This window comes from Durio zibethinus, chromosome 14, assembly GCF_047325235.1.
Source record: "Durio zibethinus cultivar Kanyao isolate XHJ-2024 chromosome 14, ASM4732523v1, whole genome shotgun sequence".
NCBI lineage: Eukaryota > Viridiplantae > Streptophyta > Magnoliopsida > Malvales > Malvaceae > Durio > Durio zibethinus.
Genome location: NC_143175.1, coordinates 20,790,787 through 20,818,671, shown reverse-complemented (window position 1 = coordinate 20,818,671; position 27,885 = coordinate 20,790,787). Strand labels below are relative to the sequence as shown.

Here is a 27,885-nt window from a genome sequence, read left to right as displayed (position 1 = left end):
TGAATTTGTGATTTTTAAATATGTCAATTTGGTTGGTGCATCTTAACATTTTTTAGATGGGCAATTTCACTAAAATTACATTAAAAGTTAATGTGGTTTGAGCCATAGGAATGAGGTTTCAAGAAAATTGCTCAATCATGTTTTGAACTCCATGTTAAAATATCTATGGATGCCATATAATGTAACTTGGATAGTTTTACATGATGGGAAAAATGGCAATTAGAATGAAGGATATTAACAGAATTTTCCTATCTTGAAGCTTTTTAGTTTTATTATGAAGTGTGGCAAATATTAGATGGAAATGTTTTAGGATAACGAAAATGCTCCATTATAATAATATAAAATTCATTAGGCATATCTAAGTCTCTTTTTTAACTAGAGAAATGTGTTACTCAAATTAGAAATACTGAGAACAAAGTAATTCTTATTGCATTTAGTATTATTTTTTGTTTAAATAAGATGTGTTTCTTACCTACAAGCTAATTTGATTTGATAAATGGAAAGCAAGTTTCAAGAAATACTTGTTAAAAGACTGTTTACATCACAACTCAATGGTTTTTTCTCATGGTTTTAGGTTGAACTCCATGGTTTCATCTCATGGAATCTCAACTTTGAGACGTTTAAGAATGCTTCACGATATGGTCCAGCAGCATATTCCAACAACAAAACCTGATAGCTAATGAAACCTTACCAAAAACTTACTTTTCTCTTCTGCTACTAGTTATTTGAATAGAACACCAAATACAATGCAACCAGCCGTCACTGTATTGTCTCAAGTGTACCCTATCTATTAGAGTAACAACTGAAATCAAAATGCCTCATGTGTCCAATTCAAGAATACTCTTATGTCTATTATTGTTAATGCTTCAATTGCTTAAATAACGAAAATAAAGATGTAACAATTAGTGTTTGATAGTTCAACGAGCTATTCCGAAGTTGTTTCGAGTTCAGGCATGGATGTGAATGTCTTTAATCTGTGTCCTGAAAGCATTGTTGATGCACTTGGTGCATATGAGGATGGCTGTACAGGATTTGATGGTAAGTTTTAATTTGTCTGTTGGTTATTGATTTTTTTTCCTTGGCATATGTGAGTGATGAATTTATTTTTCACTTTGTTCTCTATACGAGGATAACAAAAAATATCTGCATGTTCTTATTTTGATTTAGCTCAAACATTGTTGTTGTATTGTAGTCCTGCCAAAATATTCTTTTTTCTATTAACGCTAAATTTGATTGTTTGATATTAACTTACTTTGTTTCATTGCACTATAAATTCATTGGATGTGTTGATACACTATATTTCATTGCACTCACTGTAAACATCACATGCATGAACTATTTATTTGATTCATACTTTTGTTTCTTAGCAATTTTTACATTGCTTTCTCTATTTTATCTATCACTGAATTCAATTTTATTTCATTACAATCTCATATCGTTCTACTTTGTATAATACAAAAGAATACAAACTATATCTTTCAATAATTTTACCCAAACTAACAACAAGTTTTTTTTTTTTTATTATCTCCTCAAAAATTTTGTGTTACAAATAAAAAAGAACTTAAAAGAATCCGAGCGAAACCATACTCCCACCCTTGTTATTTGAATTTGAATATTTTGAATTAAAATTTGATTCCTTTCATGTATGAGTTAGGCAAGTTTAAGTTATTAATTTTTTAAATCAAATTGAATTAGATCAAGTTCAAATTTGATTCAATTTCAACAATTCTATATAGTACTAATATAGTTCATATTGTATTATCACCTCATTAACCTCCTAAATTAATTGTTTAAAAATATATTAAATATTAATTTAGATTAATAAAAAATCTTATATCATCTTATAATAATCTCTTATGGGTTATAACTAAGTTTTTTAACTTATATGTTGCATCTTTAATTTTTTTAATATATATTTAATGTTAAAAGTTAAAAAATTGTTTTTCATCTGATAATCATCTTAAAAATTTTTCAATATCATATATTAACTAATTAATTCTATAACTAATGTAAATAGATCTCTTTATCCCTTAACAAATTTATATTTTTCTACCTTCATAAAATTTATTAAACATATATAAAGGCTAATTATATAAAAATATTTTTAAGTACATATGCACACACAAATTACCTCACTTTTTTAATGTAAATATTAGCTCGTTTCCAATATAATTATATAAACTTAAGATGTGTTTAGTACATAAAATTATGATAAGATATTATAAATAAGATTAGATTAAATAATGTCATCTTATTTTATATTTGATGTGTGCAAAGATTAAGATAAAATAATTTAGTAAACAAAATTATCTTTCCTTAAATTTTATATAATTTAAATTATTGATCTAATTTTTAAGAGTATAATAAAACATGTAAGTTCAATCATATAAATTAAAAATAATCATTTCCATTTTGGAAGGATTGAATCATCTTTGATCAAAAGGATAATTAATCTTCCTTGATCAAAGATGATTAATTTTTCTTGTAATCTTATTCATTTTTTTAAATATAAATCACATATAATATAAAATAATTATCATTTTATCTTATTTATTATCCTACACACCAAATATTACCTTACCTCTTTATTACACTATATATCACCGATTGCAAACAAATCTCCAACCTCAATCCTTGTTTGGACGAGTTTTTTTTTTTTTTTTTTAAGTAGGGTTTTGATGAATTTGTTTTATTTAACTAAAAAGAGTTTTTAAACTTTACCCACTACATCTTTACTTGAACCGATTCAAACAAATTTATCTACATCGAACTTAACAAATTTATGAAAAATTATTTTTATACAATTTCTAAATGAATTCGAACCCAGACAATAAAAAAAGGAACACATTCTCTTTAAGATTTGAACCAACATCCATTGCTAAATTTTTTCAACTCTAATTGTGCTAAATGTTATGGCATCAATAAAGAAAGTGATTATGTAGTCTTTGAATCTTTAGATTGGCGATATTTGCTGTATTTGGAATACTGTTCTTTTTTTGGTACACACCCTTTTGATTGTATATATATATCCCCACTAAAGACTTTGTGAAGAAACTCAAACACATACAGTCGGAAATGTGTCTGTCATTCCATCATAAACTACATGCTACAGCTGGCTGCAAAAGTTAAAAAAAAAAAACAATGTGATGTTTAAAATGAACTACATGCTTTGACTCAATCAAGAACCTTGCATTTCATAAAGAAAATTTGAACCTTTTTATGAACCTCTTCTTTCTAAATAAGAAAAATGAAGGCATCAAGATCCAACCAAATGGAGCCTAAAACGTTGCACTAGGAGAAACTCAAGCCTCACCCATAAGGTATTCACTATAAAAGTGTTATAATCAACCTATGACTTCGGAGTTCATCTTAGTAATAAATAATAATGCTCCCAAGAATGGATTTGATTCTCAAACTCTCCAGCATGCTATTTTTTAAAACATAACAATCACAAACCAAGCTAAACATCTAAGTTCATCCAAAATAAAAGCTTTGTGAAAGAGCAGGCAATAGAAATTAATTAGCTGACATTTCAAATAGCAAAACTCTTTCACCTGTTTGATGACAAAGGTAAACTATTATCGATGGAAAACCCAACAATTCATAATCTCAAACATCATAAACAAAATATAAAGTATAATTGGCAAAATACAAAATAAGAATTCTACCAACACTTATAGAGGATAACTACCAAGTTCTACAAAAGAGATATCAAAAATGAAAATTGTCATAAATTTGTCTCAATAGAAGAAACCAAGTACTTTTCCACCAACATTCTTTCTTCTGGCTTCTTCATGGTCCATGATTCCAGCTGATGTGGTGAGCACAATGTAACCAAACTGCAATGATAAAACGCATAAAGCCCATAAAATAGAACTCTCATTTCAATTGACCAAACCCTATTCAACCACATAATGTTATCTAATGTACTATGAAAATTAAAACAAGACATGCCACTCACCAAAAAGACCAAATAATGATCCATAAATCAAAGTTTGTTCTGACCTTCGAATGTATTTCGTTTCTTTTTTCTGACAAAAATTTCTTAATCTTAGAAAATACTACTACTACTACTAGTTGTTCCTATGAAAACATTTCCATAAAAAACATATATATCTTACAAAAATGTCATGCACAGCGATTAGAATACCAGGAAGTTTCTAAGCTAACCTGTCTTGAAGGAAGTAACCTAGCAGTCCAACCCTCAATCTCCTTGACTCCTACATCAAAACGAGGACTGATCACCCCGCACTTGTTCAGCCTTCCGTTCAGTTCAACCACAATTTTACCAGCTCTGTGATCATCAACATACTCAAACTCTCCAATGTAACCTGCAATGCCAATGGAAAAGTTAACATATCAGCATCTTCATATTACCATAGATCAGATTAACACTAGAATGAAAAAAAAAAGTAGAGATTATACAAAAACAAACCATGCTTCTGCATGACCAAAAGAAACTTGATAATCACTTTTGAGGAAGGCCTAATCATAACCTGTCGTTTGCCCCTCTTCTCTGCATTGTACATGCTCTTGAGTGCGTCATTCAAAACGCTGACCCTCACCATCCTTCCAAATGCAAGCTGCTGCTTATTTTACATCAAATAAGCAACAATTAAGCCTTCATCGATTTTTTTTTGAAGTAAAAATTAAGCCTTTCAACTCAAAAATCATATAAAAAAACATATCATTCTTCCAAGTTACTAGCATTAGCTTCTAGAAACCACCAATTTCCAATGATAATAACAGTATCCCTACGCCCCAATATTTTATTCAAATAGAAACATAGAAAACGAAGAATTCGGTTTCAACCAAAACCTAACTTTTTTTCTAGACTAACATATAGGCAAGCAGAGGAAACAGGTTAGGGGAACCTATATTGGAACGTAGGAAAAAACGGATTCTTAACTTGCCGAGAAGCCCAAAACAAAACATTTCAGTTTCATTTTTGGACAAAGAATACAAGATCAATAACAAACATTCAGTCAGATGCAAAGAGGAAGTTTGGAGATCTAAACAGAAAAGGACGTTTACCTTAGCTGAAAAATGTAATGGCAGCTGCGTCGAGAGGTTGTTTGAGGACAGTGAAGAGAGGAAAAGGGAATAATCTAGGGTTTTGGGGTTTTATAAGGGCGGGGCTGTTGGAAGATAGAAATTTTTTTAGGGCTTGGACTTTATGTGGGCCTGCTGGAGAAAAGCTTGGCCCAGTTACCTCTTTCGTACTTCTCTGACTTTCCTATTCCCACAATGATCCATCTTGGTGCCCAACATTAAAAAATAAATAAATAAATAAATAAACTTTCCAAAATAGTTTGATTCTTAAAACACAGAAACGCACCATCCTTTACCTTCAGAATTGTTTTAATAAGAAGTGAACAAATTCTTCAGTTGATGGTCCAAGATTTTCTAGTTTGAGTTCTTCGAATCTAAATTATTTTTGTGCGAGATTGTTGAAGAAAGTTGAAAAAAAAAAAAAATCCGTTTGCTTTCAATCCGTAAAATATAAAAATTATAAAAAGTCATCAAATGAAGAAAAGATGCACCATTAATTTGCGCATTTCAATCTCTTGATCCAAATATGTCAAAGGCCAGACCTTTAACCATGGGCTCAAAATTTCCTGTAATTTTCTTCTTTTCAGATTTCTCTAACAAATACCTGGCAAAAAAATTTTGGTATGAAGTTACAATAACACAGAATGTACAATCAACTTAAAGCTATACAACAATATTACAGTACTCTTTTCCAAGGTCGTCCTCCATGGGCTTCAACAACTGCCCTGAGGCTGTTATTCCCCAGGAAACAAATAACAGATTCCGGCTAGTATCCCATTTAGCTGAGTACCGACATGTCATCAATCAAAAAATTGAGCAACCGCACCCTCTGAAGATTCAGTACATCGGGCAGCTTCAGCAATTCTGAGTGCCATCAAGGCTTTGTATGTAATCATGTCAGCATTTTGCGTTAGTAACTGAGCCCGCTGGCGTTTGACGATAGCTGATTCAACAGATCTGGCTGCTGAGACCCTAGCTTCTTCAACTTTGACCATAGCATTCTTTTCTGGCAACAAATCATGTTCAGCTGCCAATGCTGCACAATTACAAGTGATGCAAGTTTTAGCAACAAATCTGAAACAGGGTCCTAACACAAAACCAGTACCAAAGAAATATGAACACCAACAAGTAGACAAAATATGAAATGTTCAAATAAGGGAAAAAGAAAGAAAAAAACAAGGTCCTAGGACAAACATTGACAAAGAAGGATAAATCCATCAAATTTATTAGCAAAGCTGCAATTTTAATGAATAGACAAATTTATGCATCACCGCTACTGCCTCCTAACCCATCACCCAACAGAAACTTGAAATTTATTATCCATATACATCATCAAAGGCATGAGAAACATAATCATATAAAAATCATACTCAAAACCTGTATAGTTGAGCATGGCTACTATAATCAGAGAATTTAACCTACCTTGCAACAAACTTGGTTGCTTGCCTCTTCCATGACTAGCCTGACGTTTAAATGACCTCCTCTTACGTAGAAAGGACTTTGGAACTAGTGGAGCTTTCTTGACCTGATGACCCTGTTAGAGTGGAACATTCATTTTGGTCAGTTATCTATAAGAGTAAAGTATATACAATGTTAGCAGTTGCTTAGATTGGTCTACATGCACCACAAAACACCAGAAAGAAGAACTAGGAGACTGAACTGCAATGATGGCAGTGATAAACATTTGGAATTTCAACATATGCCTTAGGATGACAAAGGAATATAACATGACCAGTTATCACAAATACACAATACTTGTTTTTCAATCTCTTGGCACCTATGATACCAGCATCTCCCATGGCAGCAGAAAACAAAGTTCCAAATTCTCAAAGAATTAATTTAAAGAACAGAACATAAAAGAAAGTTCACAGCAAGAACACTTTTGTGCTTTGTATTAATTCCATTTGCAAGATGGTTTATTCAAAATTTTAGGCCTCTTAAGTAATTCAACTTCAATTGGGAAAAAGGAGGAAAAAGTTGAAAAAGTTGGCTTCACACCCTGTTAATTTTGCTGTAAATTATACACATATATATATATGAACATAATCGTTGTAAACTATCTGGCTTACATAACTCAAGTTTAGCATCCTATCACCCTGGATATGTAAATTAATTGCAACCAATTGATGCAACTGCTATAGGAAAAGATCATTCGACCTTGGAAATACAATCATATGAACTCATTGCATGACAAAAAAATGGAGGAACCAAATGAGGTAGGAGTAACAAGCTGTTCTAAAGGTGTCTATCCTTCCACGTTTTAACTTCATTCAAAATTTCAAGGTAAAATTACACTGGGACACAAAAAAAATTTTCTTATCAAAAAATAATGGCGTACAATGATATTATAATACAATAAAGTGAGTTTAGTTACCCAAATGACTCTACAACAAAATCTATTTCCATAAAGAATTTTTGAAGCACTATCCATTTACATAAAGTGTGAGAATTCCTACAAGGGAACAGTACACCAGAAAAAACTGAAAGGAAATATTGCAAAGATGAAATGATATATCTAAGTCGTAATGCTAGTTTTACCTGGAAAACTCTAAGCAGTGCTGATCCTCTCTGCTCCCTTTTTTTCAACCAGTAAGCACGAACAGCTTCAGTCACTTCTCCACTAGCCAGATCAAGACAGAGATGGGTAGTAACATTCTCATTATCTGGATGGCAGAAATAGGCCTTCTCAAAAGCATCAACTATCAACTCAAAACAATCCTGTGAAAGATGCTCACAATGCCCACTTCCAGAAAAAAACTCATTATTGAACTTCTTTAACCATTCCTCATCTTCTGAGTCCATGTCATAATTTGCAGTCCTCTTTGTCAAGGCTCTAGATACCTCATCACCGTCAAAAGAGATATACAAATTTGGTCTACGAAACAGTACACTGCCCCTAGCCTCATAGCCTGATACTTCCCGAACCCCAGGAACAGGGATCACCTTAACAGTTGAAGCAGGCACATTGCGCTGAGAACATTCCTTGTAAAGATCCTTGAAAATGACCCAGTCCTGCCGACTTGCAAACTCAAGCTTCCAATTATCATCCCCAGTCCAAATTATAGCATGAGTGAAACGGTTGCTAGAACTGGGCCTCATAAATTTATCTGCCTTGTGGGCATACTTAGTTGAACTATCTTTTTTTACCACAAGAAGCCATTCTCCTGATACAGAGTGCTCTAAAGTGACAATCGCTCCTTCTTCCCTGTAACATCTGTCTGATTCAATGACCAATATATTGGCAGAGCATTGCGATGAATCTATATTCTGCATTATATCTGAAATGGAACAGCTAACATCACTTAAGTTTGCTGAACTATTTCGGACTGAACTCCTAAGCTTGTTTTTAGAAACTACAGAAGAAAAAGGAATGCCATTTCTCCTACTACTGATCAAGTCAGACATTAGGGCTCCATTAGCCTTGTGCATGCCAGCAAGTGAAGGATTTCTAGCTGTCCTCCTCCTCAGCGAACTCCTCCTCTTCTGGATACTGCGAGAACTCAGACCATTTCTATATTGAGCATTTCGAACTGTTAGTTTGGAAGCCCTAACAGATGGATGCAAAACAACTTTGCTCCCAAGATTGTCAATCTTAACCACAGTAGAACCACTCGTACTCTTGGATACATCTACAACAGAGGTTACACATGGTTCGTCGTCTTCACTGTCGCTCATTATTTCATCACTATTTACAGGAACTAATTGCATACACTTCAATCTAAGATGCGTACTGTGATGCATATGCATAAACCAATGGGGAACTGCAGAAAAATCCACAGAAAACATCGGACTAAACTCCCTAGCCTCATAAAACTTGCAAATTCCAGTTCTATTTGCAGGAGGTCCCTGAAGGAAATTTTAATAAGAAAACCAATAAATGAACTGTTCAAATGCAGCAGCTAAGGAGGCATTCTTTTACACCAACAATGAAAGAACAAAAAAAATAAAGAAAGAAACTTTACTTTGTTTCCATAAAACTAAGTAATTCTCCTACAAAATTTACAAACTCTGATCACTTTTACTTAAGGCAAAAAAAAAAAGAGAAAGTGACCTGCTTTGCAGTGACAAAGTGCTACAACGTTACCAAAAGGATAAAAATACTTACCCACGATAAATTAACACCATTTGAAGAGTAAACACCAGATATTGGCTGAGACATCAAAAAGGCAGCAAGCTCAGACAATCTTACTTCTGCCCTTTTCACATAACCCAAAACTAAGCACAAAAAACTAGAAAACCAGCCATAACAATCTCCATTTCTCACAACAAAAGCAAACATTCTTGACTCTTCCACATCCCTGTTGGTCTTCCTCCTCTTACTGGCCTGACTTCCGTTAATCCTTTTCCCAAACTTTTTCTGCTTCGAATTCCCCGAAAGTTGGCTCTTCTGAACCCCATTTCTCTTCCGTTTTCTAGTATAAACAATCCCAAACATCCTATCTACACTACCACCATCATTTTCAGCTTCAGCCACTTTCCTGGCTAGTTTCTTTGGATTCTCTTCGTGGCCTAATCTTTTGGGCTTCCCAATTACCTCAGCAACAACCTTATTTGCTTCACTCTTTGGGGTTTTTTTCATCGAGTGGTAGTATTCATCACCATCATTATTGGGCTTCTTGGACTTTACTTCACCAGAATCGGGCCAGAGTCGCCGCCCGGAACGAAGAACCCGGGCCTCCGAGCTCTTCACCATTCCGAAAACCCTTGTGGTCCGCCTCATCCCCACCGAAGGCATCGCCGTTCGGTTCTTCTTTTGCTTATACCTAACTCCTCGCTCGATCTTTCCTACCAACAAATCCCGAGTTGACTCAGTTACTTTCGCACCAAGTTAACTCAGTCGAAAACAGACGAACTGCCGAGTTGACTCTGTCGAAACCAAAAGCCAAAAGGAAAACACCAAACCCAAGATCCCGCTCAACAAACCAGCCCGTGAACCCAACAGAACGTTAACAAATACAGTACCAACGGATGAAACTCCACTTAAGAAGCGGATCTAGAACGAGTTTAAACCAAAAAAAAAAAAACTACAACTCGGTAAAACTGAAACCGTTCTGACTCATCTACAGAAAAGCTTTTTTAACAGAAAATGGAAACCAGTAACGATAACTATTCCGAAGTGGTAAGTAAACAAGAAGAGGAAAAATAAGACAACATCATACAACCAAAGATCGAGCAACTCCAAATTTTCATCACCAAAAACCCAAGATCTCTGTTCTGTACGAACAGAAAGAGAAAAACAATTTTTTTTAAAGATGGGTCTCTCTCTAGAAATTAAAGAGAGAGAAGATCAGGGATAAAACAGAGTTATGGTGTTTCACGTAAATCTCGTTGTAGGGAAAGAAAAAAAGAGACACAGATAAAAGGGTAAAAGATGGATTGGAGGCTAGGGTTTATGATGATGTGATAAAAAAACCACTGAACAGAGCATGCTAAAAGACTAGAGAGTAAGGGAAAAAAAATTAATTGGAAAATGGAAACGAATTTGCCGAGTGATGATAACCGTTGAATTCGTAAAATGGACGGATCAGATTTTTCGATGGCTCCAATCACTGGGCCGTTTTTAGCTTTCTTTTTTCTTTTGTCTTTCCTCCTTTGATCTGTGTGTCTCCGCCACTCTCTATTGGTCTTCAGAGAGAAATGGGGATATTTTGAAATGACGAAAATAGCCTTCGTGTGATGGGGATGGGAAGAGGTTTGGAGGGGTTTCTGAATGGGGCCTTTTGGAAATTTATTCGAATGTTTGAGGGTAAAAGCGGCGATACGTGGGAAGTTAATATCCGTGAAAGCAGTAAAAAATTGAAAACCAAAAAATCTCCCATTTGATCAACGGAAAGAAAAACACTAAAACTGGGTGACGAGATTTAGTTAATACTTTAAAACCCATGCAGAAGAACTTGTTACGATTTTGATTTTGACAATAAATTATAATAAAATTTAATGATTTTTAAGTATATTCCTTTCATGAAGAACAAAATTGAAGATTCAGAATTCACCTCTTTTAAGTTTTTTATATTCATAAAAGTATATGGCTTACTTATACTCTATGATACTTTAGTTATAAAATGAGAACTCAAAGATTTTTTTATTGATTAATAAGAATACCGAGAGAGATACCTAGTTTACTTACTTAATTAATGGAATTATAACTTGTATTTAAAAAGTAAAGTTTGACATTTAGGTGGAATTCGTGACTATATTATGATTAATATTAAATTTTATCATTGTAATTTTAATTTTATTTGAAATATTTTATAAAATATTATACTAATATTCCCTTTCCCAATTTTTCTTAGGTTTTAGCCTCCTTATGTATAAAAAAAAATTATCACTATAATTTGTATTTCCTTTATTTTTTTTTTTAAACAACCTAACTGAAATTTTTGCAAAAGGTTCTATTAATGTATATATAATTTATTTCAACAAGGTAAAAATATAGTTACAAAATTTAATGAAATTAAAACACAATAATAAATTCAATGTTAACTTCTTATAAAGTAATAAATTTAATTGTAATCTTAAATTTTTTTAATTATTATATAATATATATATCTGACGTATAAATATTTCATCTCCTATTATTTAGAATTGTGACGTATGAATTGTTATATATATAACATTCATTTACCATATAAGATTACTAAGTTGTCGTATATTCATTTTAAATTATCAAGTCATTCTAGCTTAATTATCCTTCTTTTATGTCTTTTATCTCTTAGGGTTTAAAGTCAATAATACTTCATCTTCCATTTTTAACTTATTGTCTCTTTGGTATTTATATTCCTTCTTCATTTATTTCAAAAAAAAATTATTATACTTCCTTATTCAAAAAAACAATGAATCTTGAAAAGAAACCTTATAGCATAGGATGAGATGAATTATTATTATTCAAATTATTTATGCAAGTAACCGATTATCTCCCTTGCTCATTATTATTTATTTATTATTTTCAATTTTCATTATCCAAAAAAAATTCATTCATCTAACCTTTAATTGCAAGTATAAATATTTTTCACTTAATTAAAAATCTTTTTTATTCTTTATATTAAAAGATTTAATGAGTACATTCATCCATATAAATAATCTTTAAATGGATATTGATTGTCAAAATCTAGGTCATAACTTTTTATTTCTTTTTTCTAATTTTTTTTATTTTCTAGTATTTGTTTCGAAGAATCCACTTTAAATAAAATCTACTATCTTAAATGTAATTGCCAAATTTAAATTCTGTTTAATGATTGTCTAATCACTCATTTTTTATTAAAGTTGTTTGTAATCTTTCTTATAATATAGGTAATTTTTTTTCTTTTTCCAATAATAAAAATTATATTTTTATTATATTATCGTTGCTTTATAATTTTGGTTTAATAATAAAGATTTTAATAAAAAATGTGAACTAAATCATAACCAAGTCAACAATTGATTAGTGACTTTTATTTATTTAATTTATTTATTTAAAAATAAAATGAGTGAGAGATTTTATTTGAGATTGTGAATTCATTTATAATTTAGTCAATATTCATTTATCTTTATTTATTGCGAAAATGATTATATTTTTTATTTCTATAAATTATAATTTTTTTAAATTTATAAGATATTTAAAATATATTTAAAAATATTCATATTTATTATATCTTTTAAAATATTTTTATTATTATTATTATATATATTAAATAATAAAATGATAAATTTAAGCAACGCACAAGTCGCTACCTTATATATATATATATACACACCCACAAACACGCGAAGACGAGAGTAATTTTTGTTTCTAGTGGATGTTGTAAAATTGGAACGTGAAAGCTTGTATAATCCGTAGGGGGAGTTGACTAGTCAATTCACCAAACTAGTGGTATAATCATAGGTGGCGGTCTAATCATAACTAAATTGCTCTAGTCATATAAAAATAATAATATTTTAACGCTTCAAGGCTCCCAAAAACTCTTTTTTTCTTCCACACTTTTTGTCGAGTTCACAAAAACGCTTTTGTTATTACGGGGAAATTCATAGTTATATAATCACATAATTTATTAATAGAGTGATTAATTTTTAATTTAATAAAATTATGTGAAAATTTTATTAATTAAAAAATCATGTATATCACATTTATTAGTATTAAATAAGAAAACTTTTACTAATCAATAGTTAATTTGAAGTTTAAATTTTAATATTTATAAACTTTTTATTAAAAAACTATGAATATGAGTAACATTATTTTATAAAATTTTAAGTAGATTAGTCCATTATAATATAAAATAATAATGTAAACACTTATTTTGTCAAATTCTCAAAAAACTTTTGTTATTAGATAAAATTAATTATTAACAGTCATAGAATCAATTGATAAAATATTGAGTTCTAAATTTAAAAAAGTCATATGAAAAATCATATTTAATTAGAAAATATCATGTCAATAACATCTATTAGTATTGAATAAGAAAATTTTTAAAATTAAAAAATTATGAATATGAATAATATCGTTTTATAAAATTTTAAATAGATTAGTCCATTATATTAATTATTAATTAGGAAGGATCTCCAAAAAAACAAAGGTAAAATTTAAAAAAAAAAGCATAAAACAAGTGGAGCTGTCTTAATGCATAACTTTTGAGTCTTAAATCAGCAATGAAAAGTGGTGGTCCCATTTGGAATGTATTAGAAATTTACAATGATGATTTTAATGGCCATATATATTAGAAAACCTTATCTCTATCTTGCTTCTAACTTAGGGAACTTAAAGTTTTTCTTGTTGCTTCAACTTTACCCTCTAATTTGGATAAACGTTAATTTCACCCTCGCAATATTGTTGTTTTAGGCAAATAAAATAAAGAATCTATATTTTTAATTATAATCTACAATCTTAGCTATATATCTATTTATAATTATAAAAATAATGGATGTGCAAAACTTAAAAAAAAAAAAATCTTCATTGGTTACTACAATTTTATAATTGCTAACTTATCTTCTTAATTTTAACCTCAAAGCCAGACACTAATTTACAGGCTATATTTGATATGATGAATGAAGTTTTTTTTTCTTTTAATTTAACAATTAAAATTCATATTAATATGTGCTATTTTACAATTCATTTATTAAATTACTATTTTTTCTCTGTTCATCTTTTTTGTCCGAGTGTAAAACTCTTCTCTCATTTTTCATAAAAGAAAGGTCAAAATATTAAAAAAATCTAATACTTTTTAAAAATCTTTAGATAAACTTTTATTTTTTTTATTATACCAAATTACACTCTTAAAGGATTGTTTTTATTTAATTTAATCATTTAAATGTTGTTTTTGTTTAAATTAAAATCTAAAATTACTTTTTTTATTTAATTAAACTTTTATTTTTAACCGATTTTCATGCAAAATAAAAAGTTTAAGTAAAAAATAATATTTTAAAGGCTTAGGTTCAAAAGAAAGATAGACATAATTGATAAATTTGAAAAAAAATATATGTTTTTTTTAATATTTTAACCTAAAAGAAAAAGGCTTGTTTTTTTTCTTAAAAGAAGGAAGGCCGAATGACAAAAAATAGTACTCGAAAATAAAGAGTCCATATATTTCTGCATTTAAGTAGGAGCCCATTTAAAATATTAAGCTCTTTACCCATTTTTTTGGCTATTAGAGGCTTTTGGTGAGTGGCATTCAGTATGCCACGTCATCTTTTTAAGAGTGGTCAAGTACTTGTTGACTTGTGAAAAAAGGAAAAAAAAAAGTAAGTAATTATAAAGTAATAAACGAATAAACTTGATATAAACATGCAGATTTAAGCATTAAACCAATATTATATTCATGCTTCTTTGTTAGATTACATCTTAATTGTACTTTAAATTTTTATAAAAAAGATTACTGTATTTATCATACTTTAATTTAAATAATTAATTAACAAATGAAAAATGACAATAGCTAGATTTCAATGCAAAAGCTAGCATTTGGGTTTTTTTTTTTTAATAATTTAAACATTATATTAAAATGGACTGTTGAAAAAAAAAAGATTTGATTTTTTAGAAAGACATTGAGAAAATATTAGATTTTATTGTGGTGATAGTGAGTATTAAAAAAAATCAAATAAAACTTAATTTATGATTTTTTTTTCTTTCGTTTCATCTTTCTTTTTTCTTTTTTATTTTTTAAAAAATACTAGTAGTAGGAAATTTTCATACAATAATGCAATAGTTGGCTTTTTGTGTTCCTAAAGAAACAATCCAATTAATGTCTAAAATTTGACAAATTTCCCCCTAAAGTTATCAACTTTGATTCTTAAAAAAAGGGTTAGATTATGAGATAAAATTTATCTCTTACATATGGTATAATTCAAATTCAATAAACTTTCACATATATATATATATATAAATGACGAGCAACACTTTAGATTAAGTTAGTGTTTATTTATTTTTGACATCCAAGATTATTAAAGATTTAATTTTAATTATCAAAAATAAAATTTAAATTTTATTAACAAACTACACGTATTTATTTTACGGTTCATATGTAATATATATATATATATATATGTTGTGTTCCCTGAGCTTATGTAAATGCTGCCAATCTAGGCTGTGGGGGTTCAACCAAGAACATCTCCAGGAAGGCTATCAACTGAAGTATATTGGTAGTCTGGAAATAGCTTGGAGGCCTCCAGATCTTCCGTACTGAGTTCGAAGCTCATTTGATCACCTTTGATAAATATGTTATGCAGGATTGCCACAGGAATGTTTCCTGGACGAGGCAATGCTGTTTAACAAAATAAAGTAATTTAAATCAAATTGGTTAAATATATAATTAAGTAGAGAAATGAACTTTTATACTTTTATATTTTTTAAAATATAAAAAATCTATATTTTTTATATTTTTTAAAGTTTGGATTAATGTAATAATTTGATCAAAATCTGTCATAGGTCTTTATACTTTTATACTTTTTAAAATTTAGTCTCCTAATTTAATTTAAAAAAATTTAATCCTTATACTATTATTTTTTTAGAATTTTAGTTCAATTATTAATAGTGTTAAATTTTATAAATTAAATTACTGACTAAGTTGCTGACGTAGTACTTTCATTGGTTTTTAAAATTATTAATGCTGACATGGATTAAAATAATGACCACATGGAATACAAAAATCCACGTCAGTATTAACAACTAATTTCAAATGTTAATATTTAATAATTCCTAATATCATTAAAAAACTCTAAAAATCAAAACAAAAAAGAGAAAGAAAAACCAGGAAACCTAAAATTAGAAAGAACCTAAATAATTTGTTCTCAAATCCTCTGGTCTCATTCGTTATCCAATCCCAAATCAAAATTGTGAAACCATTTCCCACAACCAAAAAGACACTACCTAACCCAACACCCACCAATGGCAACCCACAATTGAAACTGTCGAACCAACCCAGAGTATCAGCACCCCATCAACCAACAAAATGCCCATCACCAACAAGCAAAAAAAAAAATGCAACGCCAACACAAAAAAAAAAAAAATATATATATATATATATATATATATATAAAATAACAACTTTGGTTTCGAAAAGAGATAGCTCCGTGGGTTTAGAGTTGTTCTTAGGTGGGTTTGGTTTGGATTTACAGAGAAGTAAGAAATGAGCAACAAAGAAAGACAAACGAGGGGCCATCATCAATGGTAGGAGGGACGACAATATAGGAGAGATCCACAGCGACTAAAACTTTGGACGATCGGGAACGGTAGAAACAAAGAGTGAGAAGAAGGTAGCATCATATCAAAATCTTAAAGGATCGGATGGTGGAAGGAGGAGATTTTACGGCTTAAATTTTAGTTTTAGATTTCATATCTAGGTAGGTCTTGGCTATTTTGGAAAAATCTGAGCTTGAAACGGAGAAAAGGGGGTCAGGAAAAAGCTCCAGTAAAAATTTGGGCTCAAATAGATGCCAGTCGACGGCGGTCGTTGCGGTGATCGGCGCAGTGATGCAACGGTAGAGAAGTTTTCGATTTTCTTAGATTTGAAACTTTTTTTTAAGAGGGCTGGCGTATTTTTTTTATGAAAAAAAGGAATGAAATGAAATAAAAAATAATATTTGGACGGTAAGAAAACTTATCCACTGTTTAAATAGTTGACGTGGCCAATATTTTAATCCACATCAGCATTAAAAAAATATAAACCAATGAAAATGCTATTTTCGCAGTCATCTCAATAATGTAAACGTATAAAATTTAATACTATTAACATTGGATTGAAATTCTTAAAAAATAATAATACAATAACTAAATTTTTTAAAATTAGATTAGAGAGATTAAATTCTTAAAAATAAAAAAAATATAAGAATTTATGGTACATTTTAACCTGATAATTTAAAGGTATAATGTGTAAATTTTTTTTTTATTTTTTTAAATATCAATTTATATATATTTTTTAATTTCAGATATAAAATGTAATTAACCTTTTTTTAAAATGTACCAACTTTTAAAATGTCTATCATATTTCTTTACCCACCTTTTGCCTTACCATTGCCGTAAACATCAGCTTCATCTTGTTGTGTCTCGTGTGGACAAAGAAGATAGCCAACAAAATATGCGGTAAATGAATTTGCAGACACAAAAGTGTATGGGATTTCGGCTGCTTCCATCACCCTTCTGATCTTTCTCTTGTTGGAGAATACAACTTCGAGAGGTGGCAGCACCCGTACTCTGTCAACTTCGTTCCCGATGTCCGATGGTATAAACCTCTATTTTGCCACAGAGAAACACAATTATATATTTATTAATAATTAAGAATACCATCAGTGGAGGATCATGACTCTTTCCTTGAGATGTCTACTTATAATATATATATATATATATTATTGATGAATTTATTAATTTTATTAAAAAAAATTCTTATATACATAAAATGATATTATAAATAAAATAAAATAAAATAATATATCTTATATTATATTTGATTTATACAAAAATTAAAACAACATAATTTATATATTGATTAAAAGTATTTTTTAAATTTATATAATTTAAATTATTAATATAATTTTAAAAATATAATAAAATATATAAATTTAATCCCATGAATTAAAAATAATCTTCTCTACTTTCATATTTATCATGCTTGAACCCTAATTTAATCATATCCAATCCATTAATTTAAGCACAGTTATATTTAAAAAATTATTGTTATACTAACATTGTAATATTTTTAAATATATTTTAAAAATAACATAAAAGCTTTTTTTTTTCTATGTGCTGTCTTGGCTAAATAGACAACATCCATTCCTATATATGAATCAAAATAATGTGGTAAAAGTATCAAATAAGTAATAGTGTTGCTAAATGCACTCCAACATTTATTCTACACACCCTCATTTTTTTTTAAACTTTTATAAGTAAAATTATTTAATTATTTTTTTCACAAGTTTTCAAATATTTGTATATGATAAATTTTTTTATTTACCAAAAATAAATTTTTAAAAAATAATATAACTTTTCAAAAATAGATTTTCAAAAAGTTACATAACTTTTCATAAATCTATTTTCAGATAAGAGGGGAATGAAAATTTAAGAAAACTTATAAAAAAATTATTATAAAATTTTTAAATTAGTGTTAATAAAAAATTTACTATTAGAAAAAAATCTTAAATTTTAAACTTAATAAAAAAATTAATTTTATTATTTTTTATTTTTCTTATAATTTTAAAATTTCTATTTTTTAATAAATATTTTTTCTTGGTATCAATTATTAAAATTTTATAATAACCCTAATTAAACTGACCTTTTTTGAAAAAGTATCTTAATCTACGTATTACGATAGATTTATTTAATTAGCATATATTATATTTTGACAAAATTATATAATATTCAATAGTATTATGTGTACAACTTCTAAAATTTCAACTTTCAATGTTGATAAGACTTAATAGTTCATTCATCATTCATCATAAAATCAATAAGCGAAATTTTAATTAAGATTTTATAAGATTTTGTTATTTTTCTAAGATTAAAATAGTAAAATTGATATGTTTTAATAAATAATTATTTTTTGATATTGATTATTAAATTTTTATAGTAACTCTATTTAAATTGAACTTATTGAAAAAGTGTCTCAATCTACTTATCACGGTAGATTTATTTAGTTAACATATTATATTTTATTCAATTGTATTACTTGTACAATTTCTAAAAGTTTTAATTTTAAGATGTTGTTCAAACATAATAGTTACTTTATCATCTCTTGTAACATTAAAAGATAAAATATTTAATTAAGATTTTATAAGATTTTATTTTTTATCTAAAATTAAAATAGTAAAATCAACTTATTTTTTATTAAATTTAAAATTGATAATTTTTTAAGAATAATTTTTTCATTATACTAATTAATAAAAATTTATAATAAAATTTTATTTTTTAAAAATTTTCTTAAACTTTCATTCCCTCCTTTTCTGAAAATGTTTTTTATTTTTTGAAAATTTATTTTTATAAGTTCAAAAATTTACTGAATATAGATATTTAAAAACGTGTGAAAAAAAGTAATTAAAAAAGTTTTATTTATAAAAGCTTTTCAAAAAAATATAAAATAAATATTGAAGTACATTTAGCAACCGGTTTTTAAGTAATTTCATTTTTGCATGCGACACTGTTTTGAAATAAATGCCATTGCCAGAACTTTCTAAAACACTTTCACGTTTTTCATTCATGATTTTTTTCAAGACTCATCCTTCCTTTCGTCATCACACATTTAAAAACACGAAAGAATTGTACAACGTCAGTTGTGGCTGAAATTAGACGAGACAACTTGTGCTTTTGTCGTAATCATATTTAGCTACGATATTGGACGTGTCTGGTTCATAAATTTTTGATAAAATAAAATAAAATTATGATTAATATTAAATTAAATAATATTATATTATTTTATATTTAATTATGTAAAAATTAAAATAAAATAATTTATTTATAGATTAAAAATATCATTTTTAAAATTTATATAAAATTATTAATATAATTTTAAAAATATAATAAGATATATAAATTTAAAATTATATTAATAATTTATATTACATAAATTTTAAAAATGATAAATTATTAATCTAATTTTTAAAAATATAATAAAATATATAAATTTAAAATTATTTTAATAATTTATATTATATAAAATTTTTAAAAAATAATTTATATTAATAAATAAATTATTTTATTTTTATTTTTATACATACAAACTTAAAATAAAATAATATTATTTAATTAATATTATTCAATTTAATTTAATATATAAAATAATATTATTTAATTCAATTTAATTTATAATATTATATTTTTTTATTGTAATCTTATATATTAAATATAATTTTTTAAATTTTAAATAGGATATTTATGTCTGACACATGGCTCTCTTTTTTTTTTTTTTTTTTAAATTTTTTCCCTTAATTAGGAATTAGGGATAAAATGGTTGTTTCGATCTTTTTAAGGTGTTGATTTTAAGAATAAAACAATCAGAAGCTTCTGAGAAGACAAAAGCTTCATGATTCGACTGGTAGTCGTCCAAACCGTTTAGAATTGAGATGAGAAAACCTTCATGATTCTACGTGATTCTGGAGAAATTTCTTGATTCTCGAGGGCTGGAGAAGAACAAAGAAAAAAAAGGGAATGGAGAAGGGAGATGGGAGATCGAGGCGAAGACCACGGTCGTTAGACTGGGTCCGAAAACTCACTATCAATCCGGTGGTTGGTGGCTAGAGTGGTTACAAGCATCCTGATCGGTATGGGTTCCGGTGCAAGCTGCTGGACCGCCAGTCGCTTCATCATCTCAGCGTAACATTTTATTCTTCGATTTTTTCTTAATATTGTTTTTATAATACTTTACTTTAATTAAATGTTCCGATGTTCCCACTGAATGATTTGCTTGAATATTGAAGATTTTCGATGTTAAATATAATTAGCATTAGTATAATTATAAAATAATATAATTTGCTTGATATCTTCTATATTCATGCTAATTATAAAAATCAATATTCAATTAGTTTTGCTTTAATTAAAATAAACGTTCAAAATCTTCATGTTAATTATTGAAAATCTTCATGCATAAAATGATTTGCTTCCATGACGCATGGAAATTTTCAGTTGACGTTTGGATACTTGATCTATTTCTTTTTCGGGTTTTAGAGAATATGCAGTAAACTCATGCATGATATAATACATACACAATGATGATCATTTGGAAATTCCACAATGTACATGCATATATACCACTTAAAATTGTTTGATATAATATTCAATGTTTTTCAATGAATTCTTAGGAAAAAGATAAGTGGAAGAGTTCGTGAGCCTGAAACAAGAAAGCCGATAAGAAACCCCATAGAATAAGTAAATTGGAACAAGTTGAGCTTTCTTTCTCTTTCTGTAAATGAAGTATATTTTTGTTTACATATCTATTAGATAGTATAAATACACATGACTTAAATCCAAATAGATATGTTTTAATTTTATTTTTTATGTTTCATATGTTTTAGCTTGGAGATGCCTACCTTTTTCCTTGAAACTTTGTGCTTATAGTCTGTAAAAATTAAAGTGCATTTTGATCTTTATAAAAAAGCATGACATGTCTTTTACAAATTTAGTAAGTGTCATAGCTTTAGAATTGGCTTTTTCTTATTATGATTGTGATATTGCTCATGTATGCTTTAATTTTTTTTTTTTAATATATAATAACACCTATTGTGCCTTTGGACTATACAACAAGAGGTATACTTCTTCCAGCTTATCATAAACCCTGCACGGTTTGAGCTAGAAACCTCCAAATTGAATGTCCTTTCAAGGATCATGGATATTTCTTTTACTTTTTTGTTATAATTATATAAAGGGTATTTATTATTGTAAAATTAGAGTAATAACTAGAAGCTCAAGGTTATGAATTATTGCTCCTATGATAATCTCAACTTTGTCATTGTTAATTGATTTATGTTTTCAGAACCACAAATTTTTTTTCATGGTGTCAACGGAACAGTTGCTTATGAATTCATTGTGGATTTGAGAGTCTATAAGGTAATAATAATATGCAATTTTTTCAACTTGCCTCTCTTTAGTCTACTATTTGTTTTCATGACTAATTTTTAGCCACTGCTGCTGGAATAAAGCATGAAAATGTTGCCAGCCGTATTCCATGCTCTATTCCATGCTCTTACAATTCATGGCCTGATCTAGCTACACTCATGATTTAACCCACTGAAAGTGAAAGCAAGGTATGATTCATTAAGTATCTTTTCATTTACCAACATATGATGTTCCTCCTCTCCCTTTCTGACGTCCATATTCAATATCTTTTGCTGCTGGAGCTGGGTAGTTTCTTTGATGCTCCTATCTCCATTGGGGAAAAGACTGTTCAGATTGAGAACATTGATATCCACAACAATGTTATGAAGGTACAATGTCTTTTCTCTACATACTTTTACATTTTTTTAAGATAATGATAAGCAATGATCAATATATGTTCATTCGATATGTTCAAAAAAAAAATTTGTATTTTTCCTATCTCTATAGAATGATATCATGAATACAAACACACTAATATCTCCTTAAAATTAAACAATTAACATACTAATATCTCCTTAAAATTAAACAATTGTCTAAGTAATTAATGATTTCATTTTAATTGACGATAAATTGTGGTTGTATAATGAACTATTGCATTATTTTTTATTATATTTCTTACCTTAATAGTATAGCATTACATGATAAAACATTTATGTCACATAACTCCTGCAGTGCATTGCAAATTATATTCTAGTTTAATATTAATAGTTATAAAGCCACTATAACAATATAATAGAATAATAGGTTTTTTTTTTTTCTTGATGAAAAGTTTGAATTTCATTAGAAGAAATAATGAGTTACACAGAGTTCATCTCTGTCATGGAACAGAGTTCCGAGAATGAAAATCTTAAAATTCAAATCACCACTAACCCCACCTGATTTGAGAATAGAATATTATAGCCATGCTTTGAACAATGCACTGCATTCAACTCCCATTTTACCAATGAATCAGCAAAAGCATTAGCTTCTGTGTAGATATAAACAAAATCTATGACACCAATGGTTTCCTTAAGCCTATCAATCTCATCAAGAGTCTGCCAATGTTTTTCAAGGTTGTGCTTCAATAATGCAGACCCAGCTGATTGCCACCTTTGAATCTGATTCAAGTATAAGAGCATTCTTTTTGAACCATGGGGTTTGAGTAAATAAATCTAGTGCAATTTTTATAGCCAAAATATCAGCTATATTTGATTCTTGTTCTCCATAGAAAAGACCACTAATTTTCCCTTTATCATCTCTGAGCACCCTTCTACAGCCTGCTGGACCTGGCTTACTGCAAGCAGATCTGTCGACATTAAATTTTAGAACATTTACACTCAGGCAAGACCTCAGTACCCCATCTCTTGGATTATCCTTTATCAAACCTTTCTCCAACACCTTAGGACAATAGCTTTAACCCAAAAGAGGGACCTCAACTTAATCGAAAAAAGAATTTCCTCACCATCCCACCCTTTCCCTTCAAACACCGACTTATTTCTAGCTAACCATAATGCCCAAAAAGTAGCCCCACATGCTGATAACAACCTTTTGTTGATCACTCCATAAAATGGAGCCATCTCTTGTTGACATAACTATCCTCCACATTATTAGGACACACCCATACAATACCCCACCATCTAAAAATACAGCACCAGATATTTCAAGAGAAACGACAATATAATAATGCATGCAGACAATCTTCCTCCAGATTTGTACACCAATTACAAACACACTGGCCTTCCTCAAATGCAACCCCTCTATACCTCAGAAAAGTTTTTGTAGGAATACAATTTTGACAAGAAAGCCGGAGGAAGTTTTCAACTTTAGGTGGGACATTAAATTCCCAAGTATAGAGGAAATGAACCTGGTTATTCGCAGAAAGATATTGGATGTCCAAGGACTTCACTAATTCTTTGACTGAGAGTTTTCCCCTCTTGTCCTTTTCCCATTTTAACTTATCCTTGGCATTGACTCTCAAGGTTACATCTTTCATATCCTCCATAAATTTGTTAAAAATCTTCAAATTAATAATGTCTGTCACCATCAACCACAATATAAGACAATTGTGGGAAAACACCTATTTACAGCTGGTTGTAATCTTGTAATCTGTATATTTATATTTGTATCTCTAGAATTAAGTATTTGTATCCCTAGAATTAAGGAAGATTTAGTTTCCTAGTTTAACCCTTAGTTAGTTGTATATAAACCTAAGATTCTTGTATAATTGTAGATAAGCAGTTTTTCAATATACATTCAATTTCCACATGGTATCAGAGCATTAGGCTCTTCTTGGGAAGAAAAATTTTTCAGCCTTCATTGCTGACTTTTTTAGGCCTTTATTGCTGACTTTTTTAAGGCTTTCATTGCCGAATCCTGTTTAGGCCTTCATTGCCGAACCCTTTCAAAGAAAGATATCACTATCATCCAATTTGAGGAAATGTTAACTGGGGAAATCACTGGAGTACTACAGATGTCTCAAAAACAAGGAGAGTTCAGCAGGGAAGAGATTGAAAAGCTGAGAAACTTATTGAAAATCCTTGAAAAGCCTACTATGGTATGTTCTTTGGGTAAAGTTTCTAGTTCAAGTAAAGCTTCCGGTTCTCATGGATTAAATGTCTCGGCTAAGCCTATTACGAGTTCTTGGGTCATTGACTCAGGAGCTACAGATCACATGACACATTCCCCACAAAAGTTTAGTACATATAACCTGTGTCCTAGTAATAAGAAAATTGTTGTTGTTGATGGTTCACTTATCACAGTAGCAGGATTAGGAGATGTTCAAGTTAATCCCTCGTTTGTTCTAAAAAATGTTCTTCATGTTCCTGGATTGTCTACTAATCTGATATCTATACAAAAACTTACCAGAGATATGAATTGCAAAGTAACTTTTTATCCCTCTTATTGTGAATTTCAGGACCAGAGTTCGGAGAAGATTATTGGACTTGCTAAGGAGAAGGATGGACTATACTATCTTGAGACATCAAATAACACAAGTAGTATCAAAAATAGTTTACCTTTGTCATTTCTTTCTAAAAAATCTTCCAGTAAAGACAAAATTTGGCTTTATCATTTTCGTCTTGGACATCCTTCTTTTGGAACCTTGAGAAACATGTTTCCTTCTTTGTTCAAAGGATTAAATGTTGAAGATTTTCATTGTGATATTTGTGAATTTGCAAAACATAGACGTGTGTCTTTTCCAATCAGTAACAAAAGAAGTTCTACTCCCTTTTACTTGATTCATAGTGACATTTGGGGTCCCTCTACAATCTACAATTCCTAATATTTCTGGTGCGAGATGGTTTGTTTCATTCATAGATGATTGTACTAGGGTCTCTTGGGTTTTTTTACTTAAATCCAAATCAGATGTGAATAGTGTGTTTTTAAGCTTCCAAAACATGATCCAAAATCAATTTGGAGTGAGAATCAAGAGATTTAGGTCTGATAATGCAAGAGACTACTTCAACCAGAGTCTATCCACCTATTTTCAAAAAGAGGGGATTATCCATGAGTCATTTTGTGTTAATACTCCACAGCAGAATGGAGTGACAGAGAAAAAAAACAGTCATTTACTAGCCACAACCCGAGCCTTTCTTTTTCAAGCAAATGTACCTAAATCTTATTGGGGGGAAGCTGTTCTCACTGCCACACACATTATAAATAGGTTACCTTCAAGAGTTTTGGGATTTAAAACTCTTATGGAACTACTCTCACAATTTTATCCCAACCTCAATACCACAAACAATCTCACACCTAGGATATTTGGTTGTACATCATTTGTTCATGTTCACAGTCATAACAGGGGAAAATTGGATCCAAGAGCGATTAAGTGTATTTTTGTGGGGTATTCTTCAACTAAAAAAGGATATAAGTGCTATCATCCTCCTACAAAAAAATTCTATGTGTCTGCAGATGTCACTTTTGAAGAAAATAAACCATTTTTTACTCAACCTTATCTTCAAGGGGAGACTTCATTCATGGAAGATAAGGATAAAGACTTCTTTTTGCTTGATTTGCCCCCTTCTTCAACATTTACACCCATTAATTCTTCTGAGTCGAAACCTGTTTCTGCTGAGCCCAAGTCAAACACTAAATTTGAGTCTGAACTCATTTCAAATATGAAAGATGTGACAAAGGATAATATTGTTCTTGATTCTATGAAGGAATTACAGGTGTACTCAAGAAGGAAAGTTCCAGATCCTGAACCAGTGCCAGTCCAAGAACCTGATCCTAACTCTGAAAATGAGGTAACTACAGTTTTTGACTCTGTTTCTCAAAATGAGCATGAATCTCCTAAAACTATAACTAGTGATTATGATTTGCCTATTGCCATTAGGAAAGGAACCAGAGAATGTACCAAGCATCCACTATACCCAATATCTAATTTTGTGTCATTTGAAAAATTATCACCATCCCACAAAAATTTTCTTGTGAGCCTAAACACTATTTCTGTTCCAACTACATTATCCGAGGCATTATCCAATGAGAAATGGAGGCAAGCCATGAAAATAGAAATGGAGGCCTTAGAGAAAAATCAGACATGGGAACTGGTAGAGTTGCCTAAAGGAAAAAATTTAGTGGGGTATAAATGGGTTTTCACTGTAAAATACAAGGCAGATAGTACTGTTGAAAGGTATAAAGCCAGGTTAGTGGCTAAGGGCTACACTCAAACCTATGGAGTGGATTACCAGGAAACCTTTGCTCCAGTTGCCAAGATGAATACAGTTAGGATTTTGTTATCATTGGCTGCAAATTACAATTGGCAACTTCAACAATTTGATGTAAAGAATGCTTTTCTACATGGTGATTTGGAAGAAGAAATATATATGAAGGTTCCACCGGGATTTGGAGGTCATCTAGAAGCAAACAAAGTATGCAGGCTAAAAAAGGCTTTATATGGCCTTAAACAGTCTCCTAGAGCTTGGTTCGGGAGATTTGCCAAAGTGATGCTAGCAATGGGATATAAACAGAGTCAAGGAGATCACACATTGTTTATCAAGCACTCTGATTCAGGGAGAGTCACAGTTCTATTAGTGTATGTTGATGATATAATTGTAACTGGAGATGATGAAAAAGAGAGAAAATCTCTAAAACAGTGTTTGGCTAGAGAATTTGAGATAAAAGAGCTAGGGAGATTGAAGTACTTCCTAGGAATTGAAGTAGCTCACTCACGACATGGTATTTTTATCTCACAACAGAAATATGTGATGGATCTTCTGAAGGAAACTGGGAAGCTTGCATGTAAACCTGCAAATACCCCTATAGATCCTAATCATAAAATTGGAGAAGCTAATGAAGATGCTGCTGTAAATAGAGAGATGTACCAAAGATTAGTTGGAAGACTCATTTATCTCTCACATACTAGACCTGATATAGCATATGCTGTGAGTGTGGTAAGTCAATTTATGCATAATCCTAAAGAAGTGCACCTACAGGCTGTCTACCATATATTGCACTATTTGAAGGCCAATCCTGGGAGAGGTATCTTATTCAAAAGAAATTCGGGGTTAGTTCTAGAAGCATATACAGATGCTGATTATGCAGGTTCAGTAACTGATAGAAGATCTACCTCAGGCTATTGTACTTTCTTAGGTGGTAATCTTGTGACTTGGAGGAGTAAAAAACAGAATGTGGTGGCAAGATCAAGTGCTAAAGCAGAGTTCAGAGCAATGGCTTAAGGAATTTGTGAACTACTATGGTTAAAGATTATCTTAGAAGACTTGAAGATCAAGTGGGATGGACCAATGAGACTCTACTGTGATAACAAGTCTACAATAAGCATTGCACACAATCCTGTACAACATGACAGAACAAAA

General features: G+C 29.9%; 2 protein-coding genes and 1 pseudogene across 6 annotated transcripts; all 3 read right to left on the bottom strand.

The window, feature by feature from the left end:
• Positions 1 to 3,510: 3,510 nt before the first annotated feature.
• LOC111293635 (small ribosomal subunit protein uS8z/uS8w) lies at positions 3,511 to 5,183 on the bottom strand. Of its 4 annotated transcripts, none has more exons than XM_089743769.1 (5): positions 5,035 to 5,183; positions 4,436 to 4,586; positions 4,171 to 4,331; positions 3,962 to 4,031; positions 3,511 to 3,839 (listed from the first exon to the last, which is right to left on the bottom strand). In XM_089743769.1, exons 2-5 carry the CDS (start codon positions 4,566 to 4,568, stop codon positions 3,793 to 3,795), a joined length of 411 nt encoding a protein of 136 aa, XP_089599895.1. In that variant the 5' UTR covers positions 4,569 to 4,586; positions 5,035 to 5,183; the 3' UTR covers positions 3,511 to 3,792. The 4 variants fall into 4 exon arrangements, with proteins under 4 accessions (XP_089599895.1, XP_089599896.1, XP_089599897.1 ...); XM_089743770.1 differs by having other exon boundaries at positions 4,436 to 4,583; positions 5,035 to 5,160; XM_089743771.1 differs by having other exon boundaries at positions 4,436 to 4,621; positions 5,035 to 5,122.
• Positions 5,184 to 5,527: 344 nt separating this feature from the next.
• Positions 5,528 to 10,691, bottom strand: LOC111293634 (uncharacterized; annotated as a pseudogene). The gene is made up of 4 exons (XR_016327682.1): positions 9,158 to 10,691; positions 7,591 to 8,898; positions 6,475 to 6,586; positions 5,528 to 6,088 (listed from the first exon to the last, which is right to left on the bottom strand). The product of XR_016327682.1 is annotated as an uncharacterized LOC111293634 (transcript).
• Positions 10,692 to 15,612: 4,921 nt separating this feature from the next.
• LOC149515118 (isoeugenol synthase 1-like) lies at positions 15,613 to 20,809 on the bottom strand. Its single transcript, XM_089742986.1, has 4 exons — positions 20,716 to 20,809; positions 20,576 to 20,622; positions 17,514 to 17,745; positions 15,613 to 15,779 (listed from the first exon to the last, which is right to left on the bottom strand). The coding sequence occupies exons 1-4, from the start codon at positions 20,807 to 20,809 to the stop codon at positions 15,613 to 15,615; spliced, it is 540 nt and encodes a 179-aa protein (XP_089599112.1).
• Between the last annotated feature and the right edge of the window lie 7,076 nt (positions 20,810 to 27,885).

Bases quoted from the DNA above. Each gene is read 5' to 3' on its own strand.
- LOC111293635 (XM_089743769.1), bottom strand. From the start codon at position 4,568: ATGGTGAGGGTCAGCGTTTTGAATGACGCACTCAAGAGCATGTACAAT. The intron at 4,032-4,170 runs GTTAGCTTAGAA...AATTTTTGTCAG, and splicing joins GGTTACTTCCTTCAAGACAG to AAAAAAGAAACGAAATACAT. The intron at 3,840-3,961 runs GTGAGTGGCATG...TTATCATTGCAG, and splicing joins ATCATTATTTGGTCTTTTTG to TTTGGTTACATTGTGCTCAC.
- LOC149515118 (XM_089742986.1), bottom strand. From the start codon at position 20,809: ATGATGAAGCGACTGGCGGTCCAGCAGCTTGCACCGGAACCCATACCG. The intron at 20,623-20,715 runs GTGAGTTTTCGG...GTTCTTCTCCAG, and splicing joins CACCAACCACCGGATTGATA to CCCTCGAGAATCAAGAAATT. The intron at 15,780-17,513 runs GTGGGTAAAGAA...TTTGTTAAACAG, and splicing joins CGGCAATGGTAAGGCAAAAG to CATTGCCTCGTCCAGGAAAC.